General features: G+C 40.3%; 1 protein-coding gene across 13 annotated transcripts in view; it reads left to right on the forward strand.

Annotated features, from left to right (window-relative positions):
- ARHGAP26 (Rho GTPase activating protein 26) overlaps positions 1 to 24,727 on the forward strand; it is a 543,304-nt gene that overhangs the window by 235,149 nt on the left and 283,428 nt on the right. For all 13 annotated transcript variants that reach the window (XR_009539612.1, XR_009539613.1, XM_060143876.1 and 10 more), the window contains exon 12: positions 12,759 to 12,795. Coding sequence is in view for 11 of the 13 variants with exons in the window: in XM_060143876.1 (XP_059999859.1) it covers positions 12,759 to 12,795 (37 nt within the window). In the remaining 2 variants the exon portion in view is untranslated. The remainder of the gene's footprint in view (positions 1 to 12,758; positions 12,796 to 24,727) is intronic.

The following is a 24,727-nucleotide window of genomic DNA, read 5'->3' on the forward strand; positions in this document are numbered from 1 at the left end:
GCAGCCACTTTCCTTCCTTCTCTGGAGCACCTTCTGCTACTCGGGCTGTGGTGACAAGAGGCCTGTTTCTAATGGGAGAAGGAGAAACCAATACCGAGCTCCCCAGCTCTGAACCTTCGAGTTGAGACATATCCTCATTTACTCCAAGCTCTTCAAACTGGTTTTATCCCCACAGGCTGAAGATTCAGACAATTAGTTTTTTTTCCATTATGGTTTATTACAGGATACTGAATATAGTTCCCTGTGCTATACAGTAGGACCTTGTTGTTTATCTGTTTTATATATAGTAGTTTGTATCTGCTCATCACAGACTCCCAACTTACCCCCCTCACCCCCTTTCCCCTTTGTTAACTATAAGTTTGTTCTCTATGTCTGTGAGTCCATTTCTGTTTCGTGAGTAACTTCATTTGTTTCATATTTTAGGTTCCACATGTATGTGATATCACATGGTATTTGTTTCTGCCTTACTTAACTTAGAATGATAATCTCTAGGTCCATCCATGTTGCTACAAATGACATTATTTCATTCTTTTTTATGACTGAGTAATATTCCATTGTATATATGTACCACATCTTCTTATCCATTCATCTGTCAATGGACATTAGGTTGCTTCCATGTCTTGGCTTTTGTAAATAATGCTGCTATGAACCTTGGGGTGCAAGTATCTTTTCAAATTATAGTTTTATCTGGATATATGCCCAGGAGTGGGATTGCTGTATCATATGGCAACTCTATTCTTAGTTTCTGAAGGAACTTGCATACTGTTTTCCATAGTGGCTACACCAATTTACATTCCCACCAACATGTCAGGAGGATTCCCCTTTCTCCACACCTTCCCCAGCATTTGTTCTTTGTGGGTTTTTTAATGATGGCCATTATGATTGGTGTGAGTTGGTATCTCATTGTAGTTTTTATTTACATTTCTCTAATAATTAGTTATGTTAAGCACCTTTTCATGTGCCTATTGGCCATCTGTATGTCTTCTTTGGAGAAATGTATTTAGGTCTTCTGCCCATTTTTTTGATTGGGTTGTTTGTTTTTTTGTTATTGAGTTTGTATGAGCTGTTTGTATATTTTGGAAATTAAGCCCTTGTTGGTCACAAATATTTTCTCTCAGTCCGTAGATTGTCTTTTCGTTTTGTTGATGGTTTCCTTTGCTGTGCAAAAGCTTATAAGTTTGATTAGGTCCCATTTGTTTATTTTTGCTTTTATTTCGATTGCCTTGGGATACTGACCTAAGAAAACATTGGTACAATTTATGTTGGAGAATGTTTTCCCTATGTTCTCTTCTAGGAGTTTTATGGTGTCATGTCTTGTATTTCAAACAGTTCATTCTTGAAAGCTTTTCTAACTGTGGCCTGTGGATCACCATGAGAAGAGAGGGCCTCCTCGATCCAAAAATTCATGTCCGTGATTGGTTGGTGTTGCACAGGCCAAGGGTGTCTTACTGGTAACTTCTGGTGGGTGTTACTAAAAGATCCTACATTAATCCTGTTTAATAGAGTTTGCTTAGTGTTCGAATGTGGTGCTCTACTCAAAACTCTGCCTACCACACAGTCCTGGGCAAAGCTGTCAGTTCTCTCTGTCTGTGCTCTTGGTTTTTTTTTTGAATTTTATTTTATTTATTTTTTTATACAGCAGGTTCTTATTAGCTATCCACTCTATACATATTAGTATATATATGTCAATCCCAATCTCCCAGTTCATCACACCACCAACACCCCTGCAATTCCCACCTTGGTGTCCATACGTTTGTTCTCTACATCTGTGTCTCAATTTCTGCCCTGCAAACTGGTTAACCTGTACCATTTTTCTAGGTTCCACATATATGTGTTAATATTCGATATTTGTTTTTCTCTTTCTGACTTACTTCACTCTGTATGACAATCTCTAGATCCATCCACATCTCTACAAATGACCCAGTTTCGTTACTTTTTATGGCTGAGTAATATTCCATCGTATGAATGCACCACTTCTTCTTTATCCATTCGTCTGTCGATGAGCATTTAGGTTGCTTCCATGACCTGGCTAGTGTAAATAGTGCTGCAGTGAACATTGGGGTGCATGTGTCTTTTTGAATTATGTTTTTCTCTGGGTATATGCCCAGTAGTGGGATTGCTGGGTCACATGGTAATTCTATTTTTAGTTTTTTAAGGAACCTCCATACTGTTCTCCATAGTGGCTGCATCAATTTACATTCCCAGCAACCATGCAAGAGGGTTCCTTTTTCTCCACACCATCTCCAGCATTTGTTGTTTGTAGATTTTCTAATGATGCCCATTCTAACTGGTGTGAGGTGATACGTCATTGTAGTTTTGATTTGCATTTCTCTAATGATTAGTGATGTTGACCAGCTTTTCACGTGCTTCTTGACCATCTGTTTCTCTTCATTGGAGAAAAGTCTATTTAGGTCTTCTGCCCATTTTTGGATTGGGTTGTTTGTGTTTTTAATATTGAGCTGCATGAGCTGTGTATATATTTTGGAGGTTAATTAATGGACAAAGTGTCCATTGATTTATTTGCAAATATTTTCTCCCATTCTGAGGGTTGTCTTTTCATCTTGTTTATGGTTTCCTTTGCTGTGCAAAAGCTTTTAAGTATCATTAGGTCCCATTTGCTTATTTTAGTTTTTGTTTCCTTTACTATAGGAGGTGGATCAAAAAAGATCTTCTGTGATTTATGTCAAAGATTGTTCTTCCTATGTTTTCCTCTAAAAGTTTTATAGTGTCCAGTCTTAAATTTAGGTCTCTAATCCATTTTGAGTTTATTTCTATGTATGGTGTTAGGGAGTGTTCTAATTTCATTCTTTTACATGTAGCTGTCCAGTTTACATGTAGCTGTCCAGTTTTCCCAGCACCACTTATTGAAGGGACTGTCATTTCTCCATTGTATATCCTTGCCTCCTTTGGCATAGATTAGTTGACCCTAGGTGCGTGGGTTTATCTCTGGGCTTTCAATCCTGTTCCATTGATCTATATTTCTGTTTTTGTGCCAGTACCATATTGTCTTGATTACTGTAGCTTTGTAGTATAGTCTGAAGTCAGGGAGTCTGATTCCTCCAGCTTTTTTTTTTCATATGCTTCTTGGCCATCTGTTTGTCTTCGTTGGAGAAAAGTCTGTTTAGGTCTTCTGCCCATTTTTGGATTGGGTTGTTTGTTTTTTTAATATTGAGCTGCATGAGCTGTGAGCTCAAGATTGCTTTGGCTATTCGGGGTCTTTTGTGTCCCCATACACATTTTAAGATTTTATTTTCTAGTTCTGTAAAAAATGCCACTGGTAATTTGATAGGGATTGCATTGACTCTGTAGATTGCTTTGGGTAGTATAGTCATTTTCACATTATTGATTCTTCCAATCCAAGAACATGGTATCTCTCTCCATCTGTTGGTATCATCTTTAAATTTTTTCATCAGTATCTTATAGTTTTCTGCACACAGGTCTTTTGTCTCCCTAGGTAGGTTTATTCCTAGGTATTTTATTCTTTTTGTTGCAGTGGTAAATGGGAGTGTTTCCTGACTTTCTGTTTCAGATTTTTCATCATTAGTGTATAGGAATGCAAGAGATTTCTGTGCATTAATTTTGTATCCTGCAACTTTACCAAATTCATTGATTAGCTCTAGTAGTTTTCTGTTGATATATTTAGGATTCTCTATGTATAGTATCATCATCTGCAAACAGTGACAGTTTTACTTCTTCTTTTCTGATTTGCATTCCTTTTATTTCTTTTTCTTCTCTGATTGCCGTGGCTAGGACTTCCAAAACTATGTTGAATAATAGTGGCAGGAGTGGACATCCTTGCCTTGTTCCTGATCTTAGAGGAAATGCTTTCAGTTTTTCACCATTGAGAATGATGTTTGCTGTGGGTTTGTCGTATTTGGCCTTTATTATGTTGAGGTAGGTTCCCTCGATGCCCACTTTCTGGAGAGTTTTTACTCTAAATAGGTGTTGAATCTTGTCAAAAGCTTTTTCTGCATCTATTGAGATGATCATATGGTTTTTATCCTTCAATTTGTTAACAATGGTGTATAACATTGATTGATTTGTGTATATTGAAGAATCCTTGAATCCCTGGGATAAATCCCACTTGATCATGGTGTATGATCCTTTTAATATGTTGTTGGATTCTGTTTGCTAGTATTTTGTTGAGGGTTTTGCATCTATATTCATCAGTGATATTGGTCTATAATTTTCTTTTTTTGTAGTATCTTTGTCTCATTTTGGTGTCAGGGTGATGGTGGCCTCATAGAATGAGTTTGGGAATGTTCCTTCCTCTGTAATTTTTGGGAAGAGTTTGAGAAGGACAGGTGTTAACTCTTCTCTAAATGTTTGATAGAAGTCACCTGTGAAACCATCTGGTCCTGGACTTTTGTTTGTTGGAAGATTTTAAATCACAGTTTCAATTTCATTACTTGTGATTTGTTTGTTGATATTTTCTGTTTCTTCCTGGTTCAGTCTTGGAAGGTTATACCTTTCTAAGAATTTGTCCATTTCTTCCAGGTTGTCCATTTTATTGGCATAGAGTTGCTTGTAGTAGTGTTAGGATGCTCTCTATTTCTGTGATGTGTGTTGTAACTTCTCCTTTTTCATGTCTAATTTCATTGATTTGAGTCCTCTCTGTCTTTTTCTTGATGAGTCTGGCAGTTTATCGATTTTGCTTCTCTTCTCAAAGAACCGGCTTTTAGTTTTATTGATCCTTGCTATTGTTTTCGTTGTTTCTATTTCATTTATTTCTGCTCTGATCTTTATGATTTCTTTCCTTCTGCTAACTTTGGGTTTTGTTTTTTCTTCTTTCTCTAGTTCCTTTAGGTGTAAGGTTAGATTGTTTATTTGACATTTTTCTTTTTTCTTGAGGTAGGCTTGTATTGCTATAAACTTCCCTCTTAAACTGCTTTTGCTGCATCCCATAGGTTTTGGGTCATCATGTTTTCATTGTCATTTGTCTCTAGGTATTTTTGATTTCCTCTTTGATTTCTTCAGTGATCTCTTGGTTATTTAGTAGCTTATTGTTTAGCCTCCATGTGTTTGTGTTTCTTTACGTTTTTTTCCCTGTAATTGATTTCTGATCTCATAGTGTTGTGGTCAGAAAAGATGCTTGATATGACTTCAGTTCTCTTAAATTTAGTAAGGCTTGATTCTGATCTATGTTGTGATCTATCCTGGAGAATGTGCTGTGTGCACTTGAGAAGAAAGTGTAATCTGCTGTTTTCGGATGGAAAGTCCTATAAATATCAATTAAAGCTAGCTGGTCTATTGTGTCATTTAAAGCTTGTGTTTCCTTGCTAATTTTATGTTTGGATGATCTATCCATTGGTGTTAATGTGGTGTTAAAAAGTCCCCCACTATTATTGTGTTACTGTTGATTTCCTCTTTTATAGCTGTTAGCAGTTGCCTTATGTATTGAGGTGCTCCTATGTTGGGTGCATATATATTTATAATTGTTACATCTTCTTCTTGGATTCATCCCTTGATCATTATGTAGTGTCCTTCCTTGTCTCTTGTAACATTCTTTATTTTAAAGTCTATTTTATCTGATATGAGTATTGCTACTCCAGCTTTCTTTTGATTTCCATTTGCATGGAATATCTTTTTCTGTACCCTCACTTTCAGTCTCTATGTGTCCCTAGGTCTGAAGTGCTTCTCTTGTAGACAGCATATATATGGGTCTTGTTTTTGTCTCCATTCAGTGAGCCTGTGTCTTTTGGTTGGAGCATTTAATCCATTCACGTTTAAGGTAATTATCGATATGTCTGTTCCTATTACCATTTTCTTAATTGTTATGGGTTTGTTTTTGTAGGTCCTTTTCTTCTGCGGTGTTTCCCACTTAGAGAAGTTCCTTTAGCATTTGTTGTAGAGCTGTTTTGGTGGTGCTGAATTCTCTTAGCTTTTGCTTGTCTGTAAAGCTTTTGATTTCTCCGTCAAATCTGAATGAGATCCTTGCTGGGTAGAGTAATCTTGGTTGTAGGTTCTTCCCCTTCATCACTTTATATATGTCTTGCCACTCCCTTCTGGCTTGTAGAGTTTCTGTTGAGAAATCAGCTGTTAACCTTATGGGCGTTCCCTTATATGTTATTCGTCGTTTTTCCCTTGTTGCTTTCAATAATTTTTCTTTGTCTTTATTTTTTGTCAATTTGATTACTATGTGTCTCGGCATGTTTCTCCTTAGGTTTATCCTCCTGGGACTCTGCACTTCCTGGACTTGGGTGGCTATTTCCTTTCCCATGTTAGGGAAGTTTTCGACTATAATCTCCTCACATATTTTCTCGGGTCGTCTCTCTCTCTCTTCTCCTTCTGGGACCCCTATAATGCAAATGTTGTTGCATTTAATGTTGTCCCAGAGGTCTCTTAGGCTGTCTTCATTTCTTTTCATTCTGTTTTCTTTATTCTGTTCTGTGTCAGTGGATTCCACCATTCTGTCTTCCAGGTCACTTATCCATTCTTCTGCCTCAGGTATTCTGCTATTGATCCGTTCTAGTTTATTTTTCATTTCAGTTATTGTATAGTTCACTCTGTTTGTTCTTTAATTCTTCTAGGTGTTTTTTCTTTAATTCTTCTAGGTGTTTGTTAAACATTTCTTGCATCTTCTCAATCTTTGCCTCCTTTCTTTTTCCAAGGTCCTGGATCATCTTTACTACCATTATTCTGAATTCTTTTTCTGGAAGGTTGCCTGTCTCCACTTCATTTAGTTGTTTTTCCTGGGTTTTATCTTGTTCCTTCATCTGGTAGATCGTCCTCTGCCTTTTCATTTTGTCTGTTTTTCTGTGAATATGGTTTCTGTTCCACAGGCTGCAGGATTGTAGTTCTTACTTCTGCTGTCTGCCCTCTGTGTGCTCTTTGCTTGACGGGTGTTTTTTGGGTGTCCCAAAGTGTCTCAAGCTGGTTGTGGTTTTCAGTTACTACTATACTTGTATTAATGGAAGTTTGTAGAATTACTGTTAAATTGGGTGGAAATTCTGTTCTTACATATTGGTTGTGTTGTTACAATTTTAATTACTGCTTAGCTTCTTTTGAGTTCTTTGTTGGTCACCAAGCTTTTTTTTCCTTTGGAAAGTGCGACTGGGTGGGGAAGGTCTATGAAGTTGTGGTTCAATACAGATCTAGTCTAGAAGACTCTGCCACTTGTTGGCTTTGTACCCTTTGGAAAGTTATTTAGCCTACAAGATGTTGTGAAGCGGAGGCAGTGGTAGTACCCCATCAGCTGGAGTATGATATAAAATAATTCATGTAAATGCTGAGTATGATGCCTGGCACATAATCAGTGGTGGAAAAGTTATTGTGGTAAGTAGTTACTTTTATATTTAACTGCCATTTAAGAAAACATTGAGAACTCTTGCTAAAGTTGACTTTAGATTTTATGCTTTCCTTTAATCCTTTAATTAGTTTCATTTGGTTAAATTTCAATGCTAATGAGGCCAATGTCACTGTATCCCTCAAACCACATACCCATCCTTAGCCGTTTATCCCGTAGGGGATAAGTATTGATGTGAAGAGAAGGGAAGAGGAGGATTTGGTGATGTCACGTATGGCACTCGGTAAGTGCTGGGTAAACAAAGCCATTCCCACTTAGTGCTCTTCCTATGCCAACATCTGGCCTGGTGATGGTGATGAAGGGTCATCTTTACAGAATGCTCTGTGGGCCACAGAATTTGTATTCTACTCTCTGTGTTAAATGTTTTCTATTTATTGTCTTATTTAATTTTCACAGCGACCCTAAGAGATAGGGAACATTAATGTCCCTATTTTACACTAGCAAAGACTGAGGTTTAGAATTGTGAAGTGATTGGACTGTATAGCCAGTAACTGGTAGATCTGGACTTTGAACCGAAGCAGCAGATAAGCACAAATCTGTTACCCCTGACAAACAGTTTAAAAGAGCAAGTCCTAGTGATGGTGGATCCATTGTGTCGCACAGAGCGGAGGGACAAAAATTATATCTGATGGTGTAGAACCAGCTTGGGCAGTGTTTTGGGGTGTGGGCCCGTAGCTCTGTTTTGTGTGTTCCCACATGTGCACATCCAAGGAACAAGCCGGTGGGAGGGGTTTAGATGTTCCAGGCTACTTGGAAGAGACCTCTGGGAATGACAAAGCTTAGGTGTGAATTCAAGTGCAGTTGAAAAATGAGCAACAGGTTTTAGTGAATTTGCCCATGAATCTATTTCTCCAACACTTTCATTTTGTGCTGATTTTGATCCAAAGCGTGATGTAGCCAAGTGCTAATGCAGTTGTGTGTCAGAGGGAAAAGTGAGATTGCTTTTTCTGCTTATTGCTCTATTTATGCCTTTAATTTATAAGTTTAAAAAAATTTCCTTTCTGTGCTTTCTTGGTAAGGCCTGGATAATGGTAATAAAGGACACCCGTGGAAAAATTCTGGGAACCCAAATGACTCTGTAGTCTCTCTTAATTCTCTAGGGACACGTAAATTGAATTGGCTCAGCAGTGAACAGAATTGATTGCAAAATCACGTCTTAGTGCAGAGGGAACATATGAAAGCTTTCCTCACCCTCCTTTGATTTAATTAAATTGTACTCCCATCATAGCTTCTGGGTGAGGACTCATAGAATTGCAGTACCCTGTGATTTGTATCAGAGACCTACTTTCCTGCCCTGGTGTTTATCTTCAGAATCGAGCCCTGTGGTTCAAAGAATATGAAGTGTTACTTCTGTGTTAGGTGCCAGCTGGTCACGTGGGTTAGTGGTGAATGCTTCAGGCTGGAATCAGAGGCCATTCCCAGTTTCATTTTCTCTCCAACTCGTGGCAGATTCTTTCTTCCAGTGACTCACCTTCCCTAGCTGCACAGACATCTCATCACCTTTAGCGTCGTCGTCATCATCGTCATCATCATCATCATGTCTTATGTATCACGTGGTTAGTGGTTAAGAGCTTGGGCTTTGGAGACAGACTGTAGGAGTTTCTGTCTGTGTTCTGCCCAATTCCAGCTGCCTGACCTTGGGCAAGTGACCTAACCTCTCTAATGCCTCAGTTTTCTCATCTGTATGTCAGGAATAATTAGGTTGGTATGAGGACTAAACAAGATAAATGCATATAGAGTGCTCAGAGTGGTGTCTGACACATAATAAGGCTTTTGTCACCATCGTTTGTATTAATCCGTTATTGCTGTTGTAATTATTTTATAATGAATCTCAGATGGACCCTGATAACATAGAGTAAACGTATGTAATTTGTATTCTCTGGAAACATGCACTTGAAAACAAGTGTTCATTGGTATGGATATTTAACAAATTCTCATGCACAGTGTTCAGCAGAAACTAGTGCATCTCTGAATGAAAGTACTATAGAAAGCCAGAGGGGTCAGAAACTTGCATGTGGCCAGGTCTTAGAGTACTCTGGCTAAGCAGGATGGTTAGACTTTAGCTTAAGTTGGGTTGTTGAAACTGTGTATTAACTGATTTATTCTTCCTAGGAGCCATAATTCAGGAATTGTTGAGTGACTCATGTCCCCTTGAATTGATCCTGGAGACTTGAGTTCTGTCCTTTTAAGACAGAGGCTCTTGAGAGGCTTACTTGAAGGCATACAAACCTAAGATAACTCTACTAATCAATCCTAAGACAGAAGCCACTGCCAAAGAGACCTTTTATTTTAGGAAATTGCCCTTGTCTCTGAACCTCAGTCTGACATTAGTGGGCTGCTATGAGATCTAAAGAAGGTTTCCCCAGAACAGAGCATTTCTAAATGGCAAATCGCATGCCCTCTGCTTCTGCCAGAATGGAAGGTATTTACAAACCATAGGCTGCTGGTATGGCTTGGTAGTTGTGTGCATTTGCCACTGCCTGGAAAAGTAAATGACAGTTGGAACATCCCTACAACGGCAAGATAGACTAGTACACCACCTTCCAGCTTTGTGTCCTTGGACAAACTATGTAGCCTCTCTGGACCTCAGGTTCCATACCTGTAAAATGGGAATAACACTAGTACCTGACCCACAGGGTTGTTAAAAAGATTTGATGATGTCACGTATGGCACTTGGTAAGTGCTGGGTGAACAAAGCCATTGCCCCTTAGTGCTGTTCCCACGCCAGCATCTGGCCCGTGTGATGGTGAGGCTGCTCCCCCACCCCGGGCCTTCCTTGCTGGGCCATGTAGTCACGCAGTCCTGGCAGGCATGGTTTGCTAGCTTCATTTCAGACTCATTCTCCTTGGCTCATTTACCCAAACCAGACAGAGATTAATGGCCTGGCCTCGGAGGATCGGGCGGCACACGTTCCTGGTGCCTTTGGCTCATTGATATCGCCTCTCTGATTTGAGGAATGCCTGCGTGTTCCGGGACTGGGCCTCCTGAGCCCCAGGAAACATTAAAAGAAAGTAACTTGCTGCAAATTCACCTCCTAGTTAAGGAGGGCTGAAAGCCCTGTATTTTGTTGTTCCTTCTGGATTTTGCCATTTAGAAACAGGAGCAGGTTTCTCTGGGATAGGAAGTTTGAATTTAATGGGAGACATGAAGTGAGCAGGGATGGCTGGAAAAAATACTTGCCCAAATATTGTCTCTTCCCCTGTGTTTCCCTCACCTATCTGTCCCATTTTAGTGCATGCCATTGACCGTGAATGGCTGGTCCTCGCTATTACGAGGCTACTCACTTTGCTCTGCAGGATTGTGCCGCTGCCTCTCTCTTTGCCACATCCTCATCTCCTGCCCTTCTCTGTTGTTCACTAGTTGCCAAGCGCACTCGCCTTCCTCCCTCCAAAAGGCCATACCAGGGCTTCCCTGGTGGCGCAGTGGTTGAGAGTCCGCCTGCCGATGCAGGGGACGCGGGTTCGTGCCCCGGTCCGGGAAGATCCCACATGCCGCGGAGCGGCTGGGCCCGTGAGCCATGGCCGCTGAGCCTGCACGTCCGGAGCCTGTGCTCCGCAATGGGAGAGGCCGCAACAGTGAGAGGCCGGCATACCGCAATAAAAAATAAAAAGGCCATACCAGGCTCACAGTCTTTGGACTCCTTTTATGCATATAAACTGATGCCTTTTCATTCATCAGACAATAATGCTTGAAGTTCAGAAACCCGTTTATTCTCATCTTTCTGACCTTCAGTAAGTTCCTGTGTGTCTTTGTAGTCTTCTTCAGGAAATGAATAATGATCATAAAATGGAGTGGTTTGTTAAATTATCTGTTTGATAATTCAAAGACCTTCTTGGCTGACTCCTTCAGTTTATAGATGGGGCAGTAGAGACCTGCAGACGGTGAGAAACGTAACCCAGTGACACAAGGCAATCGGGGGGCTGTGTTGGAACTATTGCCCAGCTCTTGACCAGCATCTCACCCATATTTCCTAGCAGGTAAAAAGTCCCCTTAGGGTTTCATGGCTCTTTTTTCAGAGATGCTTGGCTCTGTTCCTCAAAGGGTTAAATAAGTGGCTCTCAACCAACAGTGGGCATCACAATCATTTGGAATATCCTTTTTTATTTTTATTTTTTAAGTTATGACCAGTTTCATGCTGTGCCTTTTCATACCTACAGAATCATAAGCACCAAAGAAAGATTTGGGCACTATGATTTTTTTTTCTAAAGCAGAGGCTTTATTATCTTATTTAATAATGTCAGCATATCAGGGATTCGCAAACTATGGCCCACAGGCCAAATCCAGCTCACCACCTATTTTTGTATGGCCCATGAGCTCAACATGGTATTTACAGATGAACATTTGCAATTGACTTGATGATGAGAAACATTTTGAACTCTATTTAAGCTAAATGTTATCCTTCCTCTATAAAAAATTCTATTCTTCTGATTAGTCAATCTGTATTTCAAAAAATTGTACTCCTTGGAAAAGATACTCCAAGTGGTTGTACTGACCACTCTTGCCTGAGAACCAGTTCTTTAACCCCTGGATGAACCAAGCCAAGCATCTCTGAAAAGGGCCATGAAACCCTGATTTTCACCTGCTAGGAATATTATACCTGTATCTCAAAAACACTAAATTTTGAATTTTGTCAAGAAAAAATTGTGGAAATTTGTCTTCTCTCTTGTTTTACAAGTACCTGTATAATATCATTGATTTGACTTTTGCCTCCTGGCCTGCAAAACCTAAAATATTTACCAACCTGTCCTTTACAAGAAAAAGCTTGCCAGCTCTTTCAGTGTGTCGTTTTTTATTGGGGTACGTTCCCTTTTATGAATTCTGTAAATCATTAAAGGGTTTTCTATTGTAAAAGTAATATATTCTCCTTATAACTTTCAAATTTATGGAAGTATATGAAGTAAAAAATGATTGGTCTCATTCCCCAGTGTTAGCACTTAAGAGTTTGTAATGTATCTCTGTCCACACTTTGTCACGTACTAGCTGTGAGACCTTAGTTAACCTCTCTAAGCCTTTCAAATTCTCCATCTGTAAAACAGTGATAATAACCGTTCGTACCCAACAGAATTGTTGCATAGATAATTTGAGATAATTCATGTGAATTGCTTAGCACGTTGCCTGGTGTGCAGTTAATGCTTAATGATTTGTAACTAATTACATTTTTTTTCCTTTTTAGTTTATATACAAACATAAGTTTGGGGTTTTATTAAAGGAGGAATATGATTTTTTTTTTTTAACAATAAAGTTCCAGAGGTGGTTGTGATGTGCACACACTTAAGAGCGGAAGTAAATACTGGGATGTAGGTAATTATAGAAGGGATTTCTATTTGGGGGCCAGAATTGCCTTCCATTGGTCTAGCACAAACCAGGGAAAAGGAAAAGGTAATGGTTTTCTTCAGCGAACCTGTAGGGTAGTATAAAATTCACACAAGTAAATGTTATTTCTGTTTTCCAGGTCTACAACTCGAACAAAGACAGCCAGAGCGAAGGGAGTAAGTATATTGCTTGGATACTTTTCTACGGGTGGGGGTGGGCCTGGGCCTGGAGAAGTTGCTATTCTGGGGAAGAACCACCAGGAGGTGCTGTGGGCATGTTGGGTCTCCCCATTCCTCCAGTGCAGCCGAGCTACTTCTGCTCCAGTTTACGGCGTCAGTGACTCCAGGACGGTCAGTGAGCCCGACTGGCAAGGCGGTGATGACATCTTGCACTGTATAACCCTTCACACTGTACAAAGAATTTTTATGTACATTATCTCAGTTAATCCTTTGTTGTCTTAAGAATGTTGCTCCAGTCACCACTTAAAAGTCACTTAATCCGATAACACCCAGCTCCCCGAGCGCCCTGTCCTGTGGGAAGCCAGAATTGACTTTGCCTCCCTCACGGTCTCGCTCCAAGCACTGGAGAGCCAGAACCATCTTAGTGATCGCTTAGTAACTAACTCTGTGTTCCTTGTTGCCACTTTGGGGAGTTAAGAGTGGAGATGAAAAACTCTGAAATAATATTCCTCTTTCCTGGGAGTGACCCTGGGCGGCCTCTGTAGAATATACAGCACATTTCCCCTGCTACTGGCTCGGAGCACTCTGGTTAATCATGATTTCCAAGGGCACCTGTAACCTTGTAAAGATGATGGGATTAAAATGAAACCGCTATTGCTAGAGTGTTTGGGCTGATTATCTCCTTGGTGCACAGGGGAAAAAACAAATTCCTGCCACGTTGCTACCAGAGTACAAAGGAAATTCTGTCCCCTTGCCTCAGATTTGCTTTGTAAGATCCACTTGGAAAAAAAATTCCAAGATAGCCCTACCGTGAATTCCAATAGTGTCAGTAAAACAGTACCTCTTCATGTGGACAAAAGGATGAGCTGTTTTTAGCGTGTGTGAAATCCATTATAGGACAGAGATTTTCTTTCTTTCATTCCTTCCAAAATACAGCTTCTACCAGAAGTTTTAAATAAAATATTAAGTAATTTGGAATGGTTGCTATTGGTAGGTTAAGAGGCCTTTGGGAGAGGAAAAAATGTTTCTTTTTTTTCCTTCAGGAATTGAACAAGGGGAGATTTTTTTCAAATAAATATTCAAGGAAGCAAGTCATTCCCCCCACCCCACCCCACCGCCCGTGTCAGGTGGGATTGTTTTAGAATATCTGAAATCAAGTCTGGTTAACTTGGCCTAAAATAACAGTACAATAATAATAATAATAACGAAGGAATACAGAAGGCTTCAGTGTAACTCACAGTAAGGTAGGAAGACCTGAAGAACCAAGGCTTGAAAACAGACCAGTTCTGGAGACCCAGGGACCAATGAGAAAGGGTCTTCTGGATGATGTTTGCAGGATGATGAAGCCCTTAAACTCTTTTTTAATCCTTGCCTCACTCTTCTGAAGGTCCAGTTCCCAGGAAAGATAGCATCAAGGTGGTCTAGCTGTGGCCTACCCAGGGGAAGACAACACACCTTGATTGATGGTTTCAACAGTATTCATAAAATGGGAGCAGGGTGGTTTACCAAAGGGAGATCGGGGAAGCCACCGTGATAAGAGAGTATAGATGCCAAGCAGGGTGAAATAACAGATGCCCACACCATGCCCTAACCTGGGAGACACTTCTGCCATGAAGGACCCAGGAACTGTGGGGGACGAGATGCATATGAATGGAGAACCAGCCCCCCCTTCACCCCACACCAGAAGTTTGCCTGTAACTTTTGACCTTACGAACCTACTTCTCTCTCCTTGAGATAAGTGCCATTAGATTTGAAAGACGACCATGACTCTGCTGGTGGCCATAGCAGCTGGTTGTACTGTTTTGTAAGGCCTTTGGGGCATATGTATCAGAAGCCTTTAAAATGTAAATATCCTTTGACCCAGCGATTTGTCCTAAAGGATAGGCTGGAGTGCAAAGATGTTTCTGTAAAAAAGTTCACTGGAGCATCGGTAATAATAGTGAAGAATTGGAGACCATCTAAATGTTCGATAGGAAGTCCATTAAAAATATCATAAAGTACTATGTAGCCTTCAAAAAGAACAAGAGAGATCTTGGTATATTTGCAGAAATGGTATCCACAGTATACTGTTCATTGAGTTTTTAAAAATTCAGGTTGTAGAACCATGCATTTATTAAAATAAATTAGTTGACTCATCTAGATACATTGATAGAAAAAAAGTCTGGAAATACATTTATCATTAAACTCTTACTCAGGATAGAGGGCAGATTATTGCGAGACACTGACCTTCTACTTTAAATATTCTGTGTACTTTGCATTGTCGATAAAGAGTATGTATTTTACGATAATGGCGATTAATAGGTAGCATTTATCGACTGCTTACTGTGTTTCAGCGTGTTTTATCCACATTAGCTCATTTAAAGCTCACAGCACTGACTGAGGTAGGTGCTTTTGACCTACTTTGTAGATTAGGAAATTGAGGTTGGTGAACTCAGGAGATATGATTTAATCTGAGTTCTGTCTGATTCTAACATCTTTGCTGTCAACCATGAGAATATTCTACCTCCCTAGGAAAAGAACGATACAGAAAGTTCTATCTTGGGAAACACAGACACTTGCAACATTTTGCTTCCGGCATCCCGTTATCCACAGGGTGCAGAGAGTTGGCTGCCTCGAGTCTCTGATGATTCTTCAATGGCTTATTACACTTTCATTTAGGAAGTGGGAAAGAAAAATGTGTTAAACATATTGCCCACTTTTCCAGGAGTACTTTTGATAGAAACAGCTTTTCTAGGGTATTGCTATTCTTTTTTTTTTTTTTAAATAAATTTATTTATCTTTGGCTGTGTTGGGTCTTTGTTGCTGCTCGTGGGCTTTCTTTAGTTTCGGCAAGCTGGGGCTACTCTTCATTGCAGTGCACGGGCTTCTCATTGCGGTGGCTTCTCTGTTGCGGAGCACGGGCTCTAGGCACACGGGCTTCAGTAGTTGTGGCACACGGGCTTAGTTGCTCCGCGGCATGTGGGATCTTCCTGGACCAGGGCTCGAACCCATGTCCCCTGCATTGGCAGGTGGGTTCTTCAACCACTGTGCCACCAGGGAAGTCCCGGGTATTACAATTCTAAAAGATGTTCTGTTCACTGATTTCCAAGCTGGCAAAACCAGAGGACTGTTCTGGGTTGGTGCTTCCTCCCGTCCTTTGGCAGTAGGAACCCCTCTTCACATCACACAAGCCGTAGCTTTGCTTCCCCTCCCCTCCAGAGCGCTTGTCCCTTTTGTATTCCTCATGCCAGTGATTTGCAGTTTCACTGCGCTCATCGCCACAGGTGGCGCTATTGCCCAGGGTCTGATTGTTCTGCAACTCTGTTTATATGACAGTCAAAACTTTTTTAAAGGTAAGAAGTCAATCTGATAGGAATTTAAGAGCGGGACATCGCACTTTTCACCTTTAATAGCCATTTACAAATGTCTAGCATTTTCCTTTCTAGAAAATATTTTGGTGGGAATTTCAATGCCAGCATTTTATCACAGAACCAGAATGTTTTCAAGGGACAGGTAGCAAAAGGGAATTCCGTTGGGGACACTTCTGAATTTGTTGCTTTTCTCTTGAAGTTTCTCTCAGGCCGTACAGTGCCTGTGGGGTATAAGACAAGGCCATAAATAATGTCTGGCAGCTGCTGGTATTTTCCAAGTGGCCCAGTTGCCAGGAGAGGATGGCAGCAGATAAATACATGCACATTTCTTTGCAGAGCCTTTTTCACCTCCTCTTTCTTCTCTGTTTGGATCTCAGGTACAGTGAGTGAAATAATCATAATCCCCGGTTTGTGGCACATGATCATCACAGGCCCCTCCCTTTCGCCCTTCATTCATTCATTTATTCATTCACTCACTCCCTTTTAGTTCTTTTCCCACCCCCTATTCCTGTCCTCCCCTTCACCGTTCTAATGTGTACCTTTCAAGTGTATTCTTGGACAATGAGTATCTTTTATCTCCCTGTGTTTTTTTTTTTTTTTTTGCGGTACGCAGGTTGTGGCCTCTCCCGTTGCGGAGCACAGGCTCCAGATGTGCAGGCTCAGCGGCCATGGCTCACGGGCCTAGCTGCTCCGCGGCATGTGGGATCTTCCCGGACTGGGGCACGAACCCGTGTCCCCTGCATCGGCAGGCGGACTCTCAACCACTGCGCCACCAGGGAAGCCCAATTGTAGATATTTTAAATATATCTTCCCATTTTGCTATCTGACAATTAATATTATGTGTGATATCCTTCCTTGAGTATAAAGTCTTACTTTTTATATATTCAAAAAAATTTTTGCCTTCTGGTTTACAATTTTCAAGTTGTGTTTTGAAAAAGGCCTTTCTGACCCATGTCACAAAGATATGCACCTACATTTTCTTTTATTGGCTTCATGATTTTGTCTTTCACACTTTGGTTTCTAATCCAACTGATACCATTGTATATGGTGTTTCATGAAGATTCAGTTTTGTTTTTATCCACATGAAAAGCCAGTTTTCCCAACAACATCTACCAAGCTATCCATTCTCACCCTCTTTGACTTGTGATACCAGCTTTATTGTGTTAAGTTTGCACATCTGAGCTCCGTCTCTGAGCTCTTTATTTCCTTGGTCTGTCTGTTCTTGTGCTAATACCTCTCCAGTTTTAATATGATGACTTTGAGGCAGATCTTAATAGCTAGTAGTTTAAGTCTCCTCTCTTTACTCTCCTTTTTAAGGGTTGACATAGCTGACTGTGGACCTTTATCCTTTTATATAAATTCTAGCTTAAGTTTGATAAGTTCCTCAAAAATTTAAAATTTTCATTTTGGATTGCATTGAAGTGTACAGGTTAATTTGTGGAAAAATGACACTTTAAAAAATATTAGTAATGGTTTAATCATTGAATGTTGTTTCTCACAGTACGCTTTACAAGTAACAAATATTTTTTAAAATGAAAAAAAATTTATTGAAGTATAGTTGATTTACAGTATTGTGTTAGTTTCAGGTGTACAGCAAATTGATTCAGTTATACATATATTTTCTTTTTCAGATTCTTTTCCATTATAGGTTATTACTAGATACTGGATATAGTAGTTCCCTGTGCTGTATATTAAATCCTTGTTGCTTATCTATTTTACATATAGAAGTATCTGTTAATCACACTCCTAATTTATCCCTCCCCCACCTTTCCCCTTTGGTGACCATAATTTTGTTTTCTGTGTCTGTGAGTCTGTTTCTGTTTTGTAAATAAATTCATTTGTATTATTTTTTAGATTCCACATATAAGTGATATAATATTTGTCTTTCTCTGTCTGATTTACTTCACTTAGTATGAGTCTGATAGTCTCTAGGTCCTTTCATGTTGCTGCAAATGACTATTTTTTATGGCTGAGTAATATTCCATTGTGTATATATACTCCTTCTTTATCCATTCATCTGTCAGTTGACAGGTTGCTTCCATGTCTTGGCTATTGTAAATAGTGCTGCTATGAACATTGGGGTGCATGTATCTTTTCGAATTAGAGTTTTTGTCTTTTCCAGATATATGCCCAGGAGTGACATTCCTGGATCATACAGTAGCTCTATTTTTAGTTTTTTAAGGAGGCTCCATGCTGTTCTCCATAGTGGCTGCACCAATTTACATTCCCACCAGTAGTGTAGGAGGGGTCCCTCTTCTCCACACTCTCTCCAGCATTTATTTTTTGTAGACTTTTTGATGATGGTCATTCTGACTGGTGTGAGGTGATACGTCATTGTAGTTTTGATTTGTATTTTCTCTAATAATTAATGGTGTGGAGCATCTTTTCATATGCCTGTTGGCTGTCTGTATGTCTTTTTAAAATTTTTTATTATTTATTTATTTAATTTTATTTTATTTTTTACTTATTTTTTTTGCGGTACTCGGGCCTCTCACCGCTGTGGCCTCTCCCATTGCGGAGCACAGGCTCCGGACGCACAGGCTCAGCGGCCATGGCTCACGGGCCCAGCCGCTCCGCGGCATGTGGGATCTTCCCAGACCGGGGCACGAACCCACCTCCCCTGCATCGGCAGGCGGACTCTCAACCACTGCGCCACCAGGGAAGCTCTATTTTTATGTTTTATTTTTGGCTGCATTGGGCCTTCGTTGCTGCACACGGGGGCTACTCTTTGTTGCGGTGCACAGGCTTCTCATTGCGGTGGCTTCTCTTGTTGCGGAGCACGGGCTCTAGGCGCACAGGCTTCAGTAGTTGCAGCTCGCGGGCTCTAGAGCACAGGCTCAGTAGTTGTGGCGCACGGGCTTAGTTGCTCCGTGGCATATGGGATCTTCCCGGACCAGGGATCAAACCTGTGTCCCCTGCATTGGCAGGCAGATTCTTAACTGCTGCGCCACCAGAGAAGTCCCTATCTGTATGTCTTATTTGGAGAAATGTCTATTTAGAAATGTTCTAACTTCATTGGTTTACATACAGCTGGGAAAATTGACACTTTTATAAGTCACCTCCTTCAAGAGCTTTGAATGTCTTTCCATTTATTCAGACCTTTACTTTTCTGCCTAGAAGTCTTCTGTTTTCTTGGTTAGGTTAATCCCTACATACTAAATTCAAAAACCAATCTGCTATTTTTGGCAGTCGTATGAGCTGCTCAACCGTGGATCCGGCTGCCATCAGGACCCTTACCTTGCTTTGTTCCTGGAATGTCAGGAATATACATCAGTGACACTGAGTTTTCTCTAGTTGGTCAAATTCTTACCCAGTAGTGGAGGGAAGGGAAAAGATGGGAGTAAGAATAGACAGAGAAGAAGAAAGTCTGGTTTGTTGCTTCCTAAGCTTCTTTACTGAGAAGGTGATCACACTAGTGTCAATCATTCTAAACGGCAAATGACTGTCGTTGATTTTCCCCTTTATTATTACAGAGAACAGGACTGTTCCCTGGGCAGGGACCCCTCCTCTTCCCATCTTACCCTTTGCCACCTTAATGTGTATCTCCTGAGTCTACATGTCCTGTTTTCTTGCTTTACGTTGGCTGCAGTTGTGAGATTTACTCCCCAAAGGCTCTATGAGAATTGGTTCATTCTCCTTTGAAATGAGCCCAGGTCAGAAGCAGAAGGGGGAGCTAGGAAGGGACCTATTCTCAGCCCCGCTGCTGTGGTCCTGTAGTCCCACCTGAGGGACAGTTGGGAAGCTGAGAACTTGTCAGAGAGGGTACACAGTCCGGTGCATGAGAGCAAGGGAAAGGCAGGCTTTTCTAGTGTGAGTTCGTCTTCACCAAGTGTGAAGTTTTAAATAATAAATGTCACCGCCAGCTTAGCTCTGAAAAGATTAGCTTGTTTACAGAAATGCTGCTCTTCCGCTGCTTTGCCAGCTGTTTGGAGACTGACAGACTGAGACAGAGAGGGATGTCTCCTAATCTTGGCTTCTAGTGCCACTTCCCTTACTGTGAGGATTAACTCGAATTCCATGGGTCAGTCGGGTCATTTAAAAGGAATATGCCCGAGTTGCCCTAGGTGTGCCTTGTCACACACTGTTGGCCCCAGCGGGCTTTTCAGAAGAATAGTGCAGCCATTTTCTCTGCTTCCCACTCTTGTTGAACATGTTCTTTGCATCGACCTGAACCTCTCACTAGACTTAACTGTAGGAGTCCAGGCTTCATTCAACTAATACCTCTTGGAATTCTTAAGGGCCATGGCCCTGGGTGACATGAGTACTGAGGGGTGAGGACACCAACCAGCTTTACAGTTGCCTCTACCTTTAAGGAGTATATGGTCTGCTGATGAGGTTAAGACCCCTGGGAGATGATAGACCGATGGCCCATCACACGTGTGTGTGTGTGTAGTACCTGTGCTCTCTGCAGATGCACTCATGTGCAGACAGGTGCCCACAGCCAACTGGAATGGGCTTCAGTCTAGGCTAGAAAGGCTTAAAAAGTGCCCTCCCTTCTCTCCAGAAGAAGGAAATATAATTCTTCCTCTTTGCTTCCCAGTCTTAATTCCTTCATTCCTTCCAGTTTGTTTTTTATTTATTTTTTTATACAGCAGGTTCTTATTAGTTATCCATTTTGTACATATTTATTTTATTTTTAGCTACATTGGGTCTTCGTTGCTGCACCTCTAGCTGTGGTGAGTAGGGGCCACTCTTCGTTGGGGTGCACGGGCTTCTCATTGCGGTGGCTTCTCTTGTTGCAAAGCACGGGATCTAGGTGCACAGGCTTCAGTAGTCGTGGCTCGCAGGCTCTAGAGCACAGGCTCAGTAGTTGTGGCACACGAGCTTAGTTGCTCCGCGGCATGTGTGATCTTCCCGGACCAGGGCTCGAACCTGTGTCCCCTGCATTGGCAAGCGGATTCTTAACCACAGTGCCACCAGGTAAGCCCAGTATATTTTCTTAATATAATCACTCCTATGCAATTTTAAATAGCTGAGATTATTTTTTATGGGTTTCTTTTTAATTTAATTTAATTTATTTTTTATACAGCATGTTATCAGTCATCCATTTTATATACATCAGTGTGCACATGTCAATCCCAATCTCCCAATTCATCACACCACCACCACGCCACGCCACTTTCTCCCCTTGGTGTCGGTACGTTTGTTCTCTACATCTGTGTCTCAATTTCTGCCCTGCAAACCGGTTCATCTGTACCGTTTTTCTAGGTTCCACATATATGCGTTAATATACGATATTTGTTTTTCTCTTTCTGACTTACTTCACACTGTATGACAGTCTCTAGATCCATCCACGTCTCTACAAGTGACCCAATTTCGTTACTTTGTATGGCTGATTAATATTCCATTGTATATAAGTACCACATCTTCTTTATCCATTCATCTGTCGATGGGCATTTAGGTGGCTTCCATGACCTGGCTGTTGTAAATAGTGCTGCAGTGAACTTTGGGGTGCATGTGTTTTTTTGAATTATGGTTTTCTCTGGGTATATGCCCAGTAGTGGAATTGCTGGGTCATATGGTAACTCTATTTTTAGTTTTTTAAGGAACCTCCATACTGTTCTCCATAGTTGCTGTATCAATTTACATTCCCACCAAGAGTGCAAGAGGATTCTTTTTTCTCCACATCCTCTCCAGCATTTGTTGTTTGTAGATTTTCTGATGATGCCCATTCTAAATGGTGTGAGGTGATACCTCATTGTAGTTTTGATTTGCATTTCTCTAATAATTAATGATGTTGACCAGCTTTTCATGTGCTTCTTGGCCATTTGTTTGTCTTCTTTGGAGAAACGTCTGTTTAAGTCTTCTGCCCATTTTTTGATTGGGTTGATTGCTTTTTTAATATTGAGCTGCATGAGCTATGTATATACTTTGGAGATTAATTCTTTGTTGATTTGTCTGCAAATATTTTCTCCCATTCTGAGGGTTGTCTTTTCGTCTTGTTTGTAGTTTCCTTTGCTTTGAAAAAGATTTTAAGATTCACTAGGTCCCCTTTGTTTATTTTTGTTTTTATTTCCATTACTCTAGGAGGTGGATCAAAAAAGATCTTGCTGTGATTTATGTCAAAGATTGTTCTTCCTATATTTTCCTCTAAGAGTTTTATAGTGTCCAGTCTTAAATTTAGGTCTCTAATCCACTTTGAGTTTATTTTTGTGTATGGTGTTAGGGACAGTTCTAATTTCATTCTTTTACATGTAGCTGTCCAGTTTTCCCAGCACCACTTATTGAAGAGCCTGTCTTTTCTCCATTGTATGTCCTTGCCTCCTTTGTCATAGATTAGTTGACCACAGGTGCGTGGGTTTATCTCAGGGCTTTCTATCCCGTTCCATTGATCTATATTTCTGTTTTTGTGCCAGTACCATATTGTCTTGCTTACTGTAGCTTTGTAGTATAGTCTGAAGTCAGGGAGTCTGATTCCTCCAGCTCTGTTTTTTTCCCTCAAGACGGCTTTGGCTATTTGGGGTCTTTTGTGTCTCCATACACATTTTAAGATTTTTTATTCTAGTTCTGTAAAAAATGCCATTAGTATTTGATAGGGATTGCATTGAATCTGTAGATTGCTTTGGGTAGTATAGTCATTTTCACAATATTGATTCCTCCAATCCAAGAACATGGTACATCTCTCCATCTGTTGGTTACATCTTTAATTTCTTTCAGCAGTGCCTTATAGTTTTCTGCATACAGGTCTTTTGTCTCTGTACATAGGTTTATTCCTAGGTATTTATTCTTTTTGTTGCAGTGGTAAATGGGAGTGTTTCCTTAATTTCTCTTTCAGATTTTTCATCATTAGTGTATAGGAATGCAAGAGATTTCTGTGCATTAATTTTGTATCCTGCAACTTTACCAAATTCATTGATTAGCTCTAGTAGTTTTCTGGTAGCATCTTTAGGATTCTCTATGTATAGTATCATGTCATCTGCAAACAGTGACAGTTTTACTTCTTCTTTTCCGATTTGTATTCCTTTTATTTCTTTTTCTTCTCTGTTTGCCATGGCTAAGACTTCCAAAACTATGTTGAATAATAGTGGCAAGAGTGGACATCCTTGTCTTTTTCCTGATCTTAGAGGAAATGCTTTCAGTTTTTCACCATTGAGAATGATATTTGCTGTGGGTTTATTATGTTGAGGTAGGTTCCCTCTATGCCCACTTTCTGGAGAGTTATTATCATAAATGGGTGTTGAATTTTGTCAAAAGCTTTTTCTGCATCTATTGAGATGATCATATGGTTTTTCTTCTTCAGTTTGTTAATATGGTGTATCACATTGATTGATTTGCATATATTGAAGAATCCTTGCATCTCTGGGATAAATCCCACTTGATCATGGTGTATCATCCTTTTAATGTGTTGTTGGATTCTGTTGGCTAGTATTTTGTTGAGAATTTTTGCATCTATATTCATCAGTGATATTGGTCTGTAATTTTCTTTTTTTGTGATATCTTTGTCTGGTTTTGGTATCAGGGTGATGGTGGCCCCATAGAATGAGTTTGAGAGTGTTCCTTCCTCCACAATTTTTTAGAAGAATTTAAGAGGGATGGGTGTTAGCTCTTCTCTAAATGCTTGATAGAATTCACCTGTGAAGCCATCTGGTCCTGGACTTTTGTTTGTTGGAAGATTTTTAATCACAGTTTCAATTTCATTACTTGTGATTGGTCTGTTCATATTTTCTGTTTCTTCCTGGTTCAGTCTTGGAAGGTTATACCTTTCTAAGAATTTGTCCGTTTCTTCCAGGTTGTCCCTTTTTTTTTTTTTTTTTTTGCGGTACGCGGGCCTCTCACTGCTGTAGCCTCTCCCGTTGCGGAGCGCAGGCTCACGGGCCATGGCTCACGGGCCTAGCCGCTCTGTGGCATGTGGGATCTTCCTAGACCACGGCACGAACCCGTGTCCCCTGCATCGGCAGGCTGACTCTCAACCACTGTGCCACCACGGAAGCCCTAGGTTGTCCATTTTATTGGCATAGAGTTCCTTGTAGTAGTGTTAGGATGCTTTTTATTTCTGCGGTGTTGTAACTTCTCCTTTTTCATTTCTAATTTTATTGATTTGAGTCCTCTCCCTCTCTTTCTTGATGAGTCTGGCTAATGGTTAATCAATTTTGTTTATCTTCTCAAAGAACGAGCTTTTAGTTTTATTGATCCTTGCTATTGTTTTCTTTGTTTTTCTTTCATTTATTTCTGCTCTGATCTTTATGATTTCTTTCCTTCTGCTAACTTTGGGTTTTGTTCATTCTTCTTCCTCTAGTCCCTTTAGGTGTAAGGTTAGATTGTTTATTTGAGATTTTTCTTGTTTCTTGAGATAGGCTTGTATTGCCATAAACTTCTCTCTTGGAACTGCTTTTCCTGCATCCCATGGGTTTTGGATCATCGTGTTTTCATTGTCATTTGTCTCTAGGTATTTTTTGATTTCCTCTTTGATTTCTTCAGTGATCTCTTGGTTATTTAGTAATGTATTGTTTAGCCTCCATTTGTTTCTATTTCTTACAGATATTTTTCCTGTAATTGATATCTGCTCTTAACAGTGTTGCAGTCTGAAAAGATACTTGATACGATTTGAATTTTCTTATATTTACCAAGGCTTGATTTGT

Source organism: Lagenorhynchus albirostris, chromosome 3 (genome assembly GCF_949774975.1).
Source record: "Lagenorhynchus albirostris chromosome 3, mLagAlb1.1, whole genome shotgun sequence".
NCBI lineage: Eukaryota > Metazoa > Chordata > Mammalia > Artiodactyla > Delphinidae > Lagenorhynchus > Lagenorhynchus albirostris.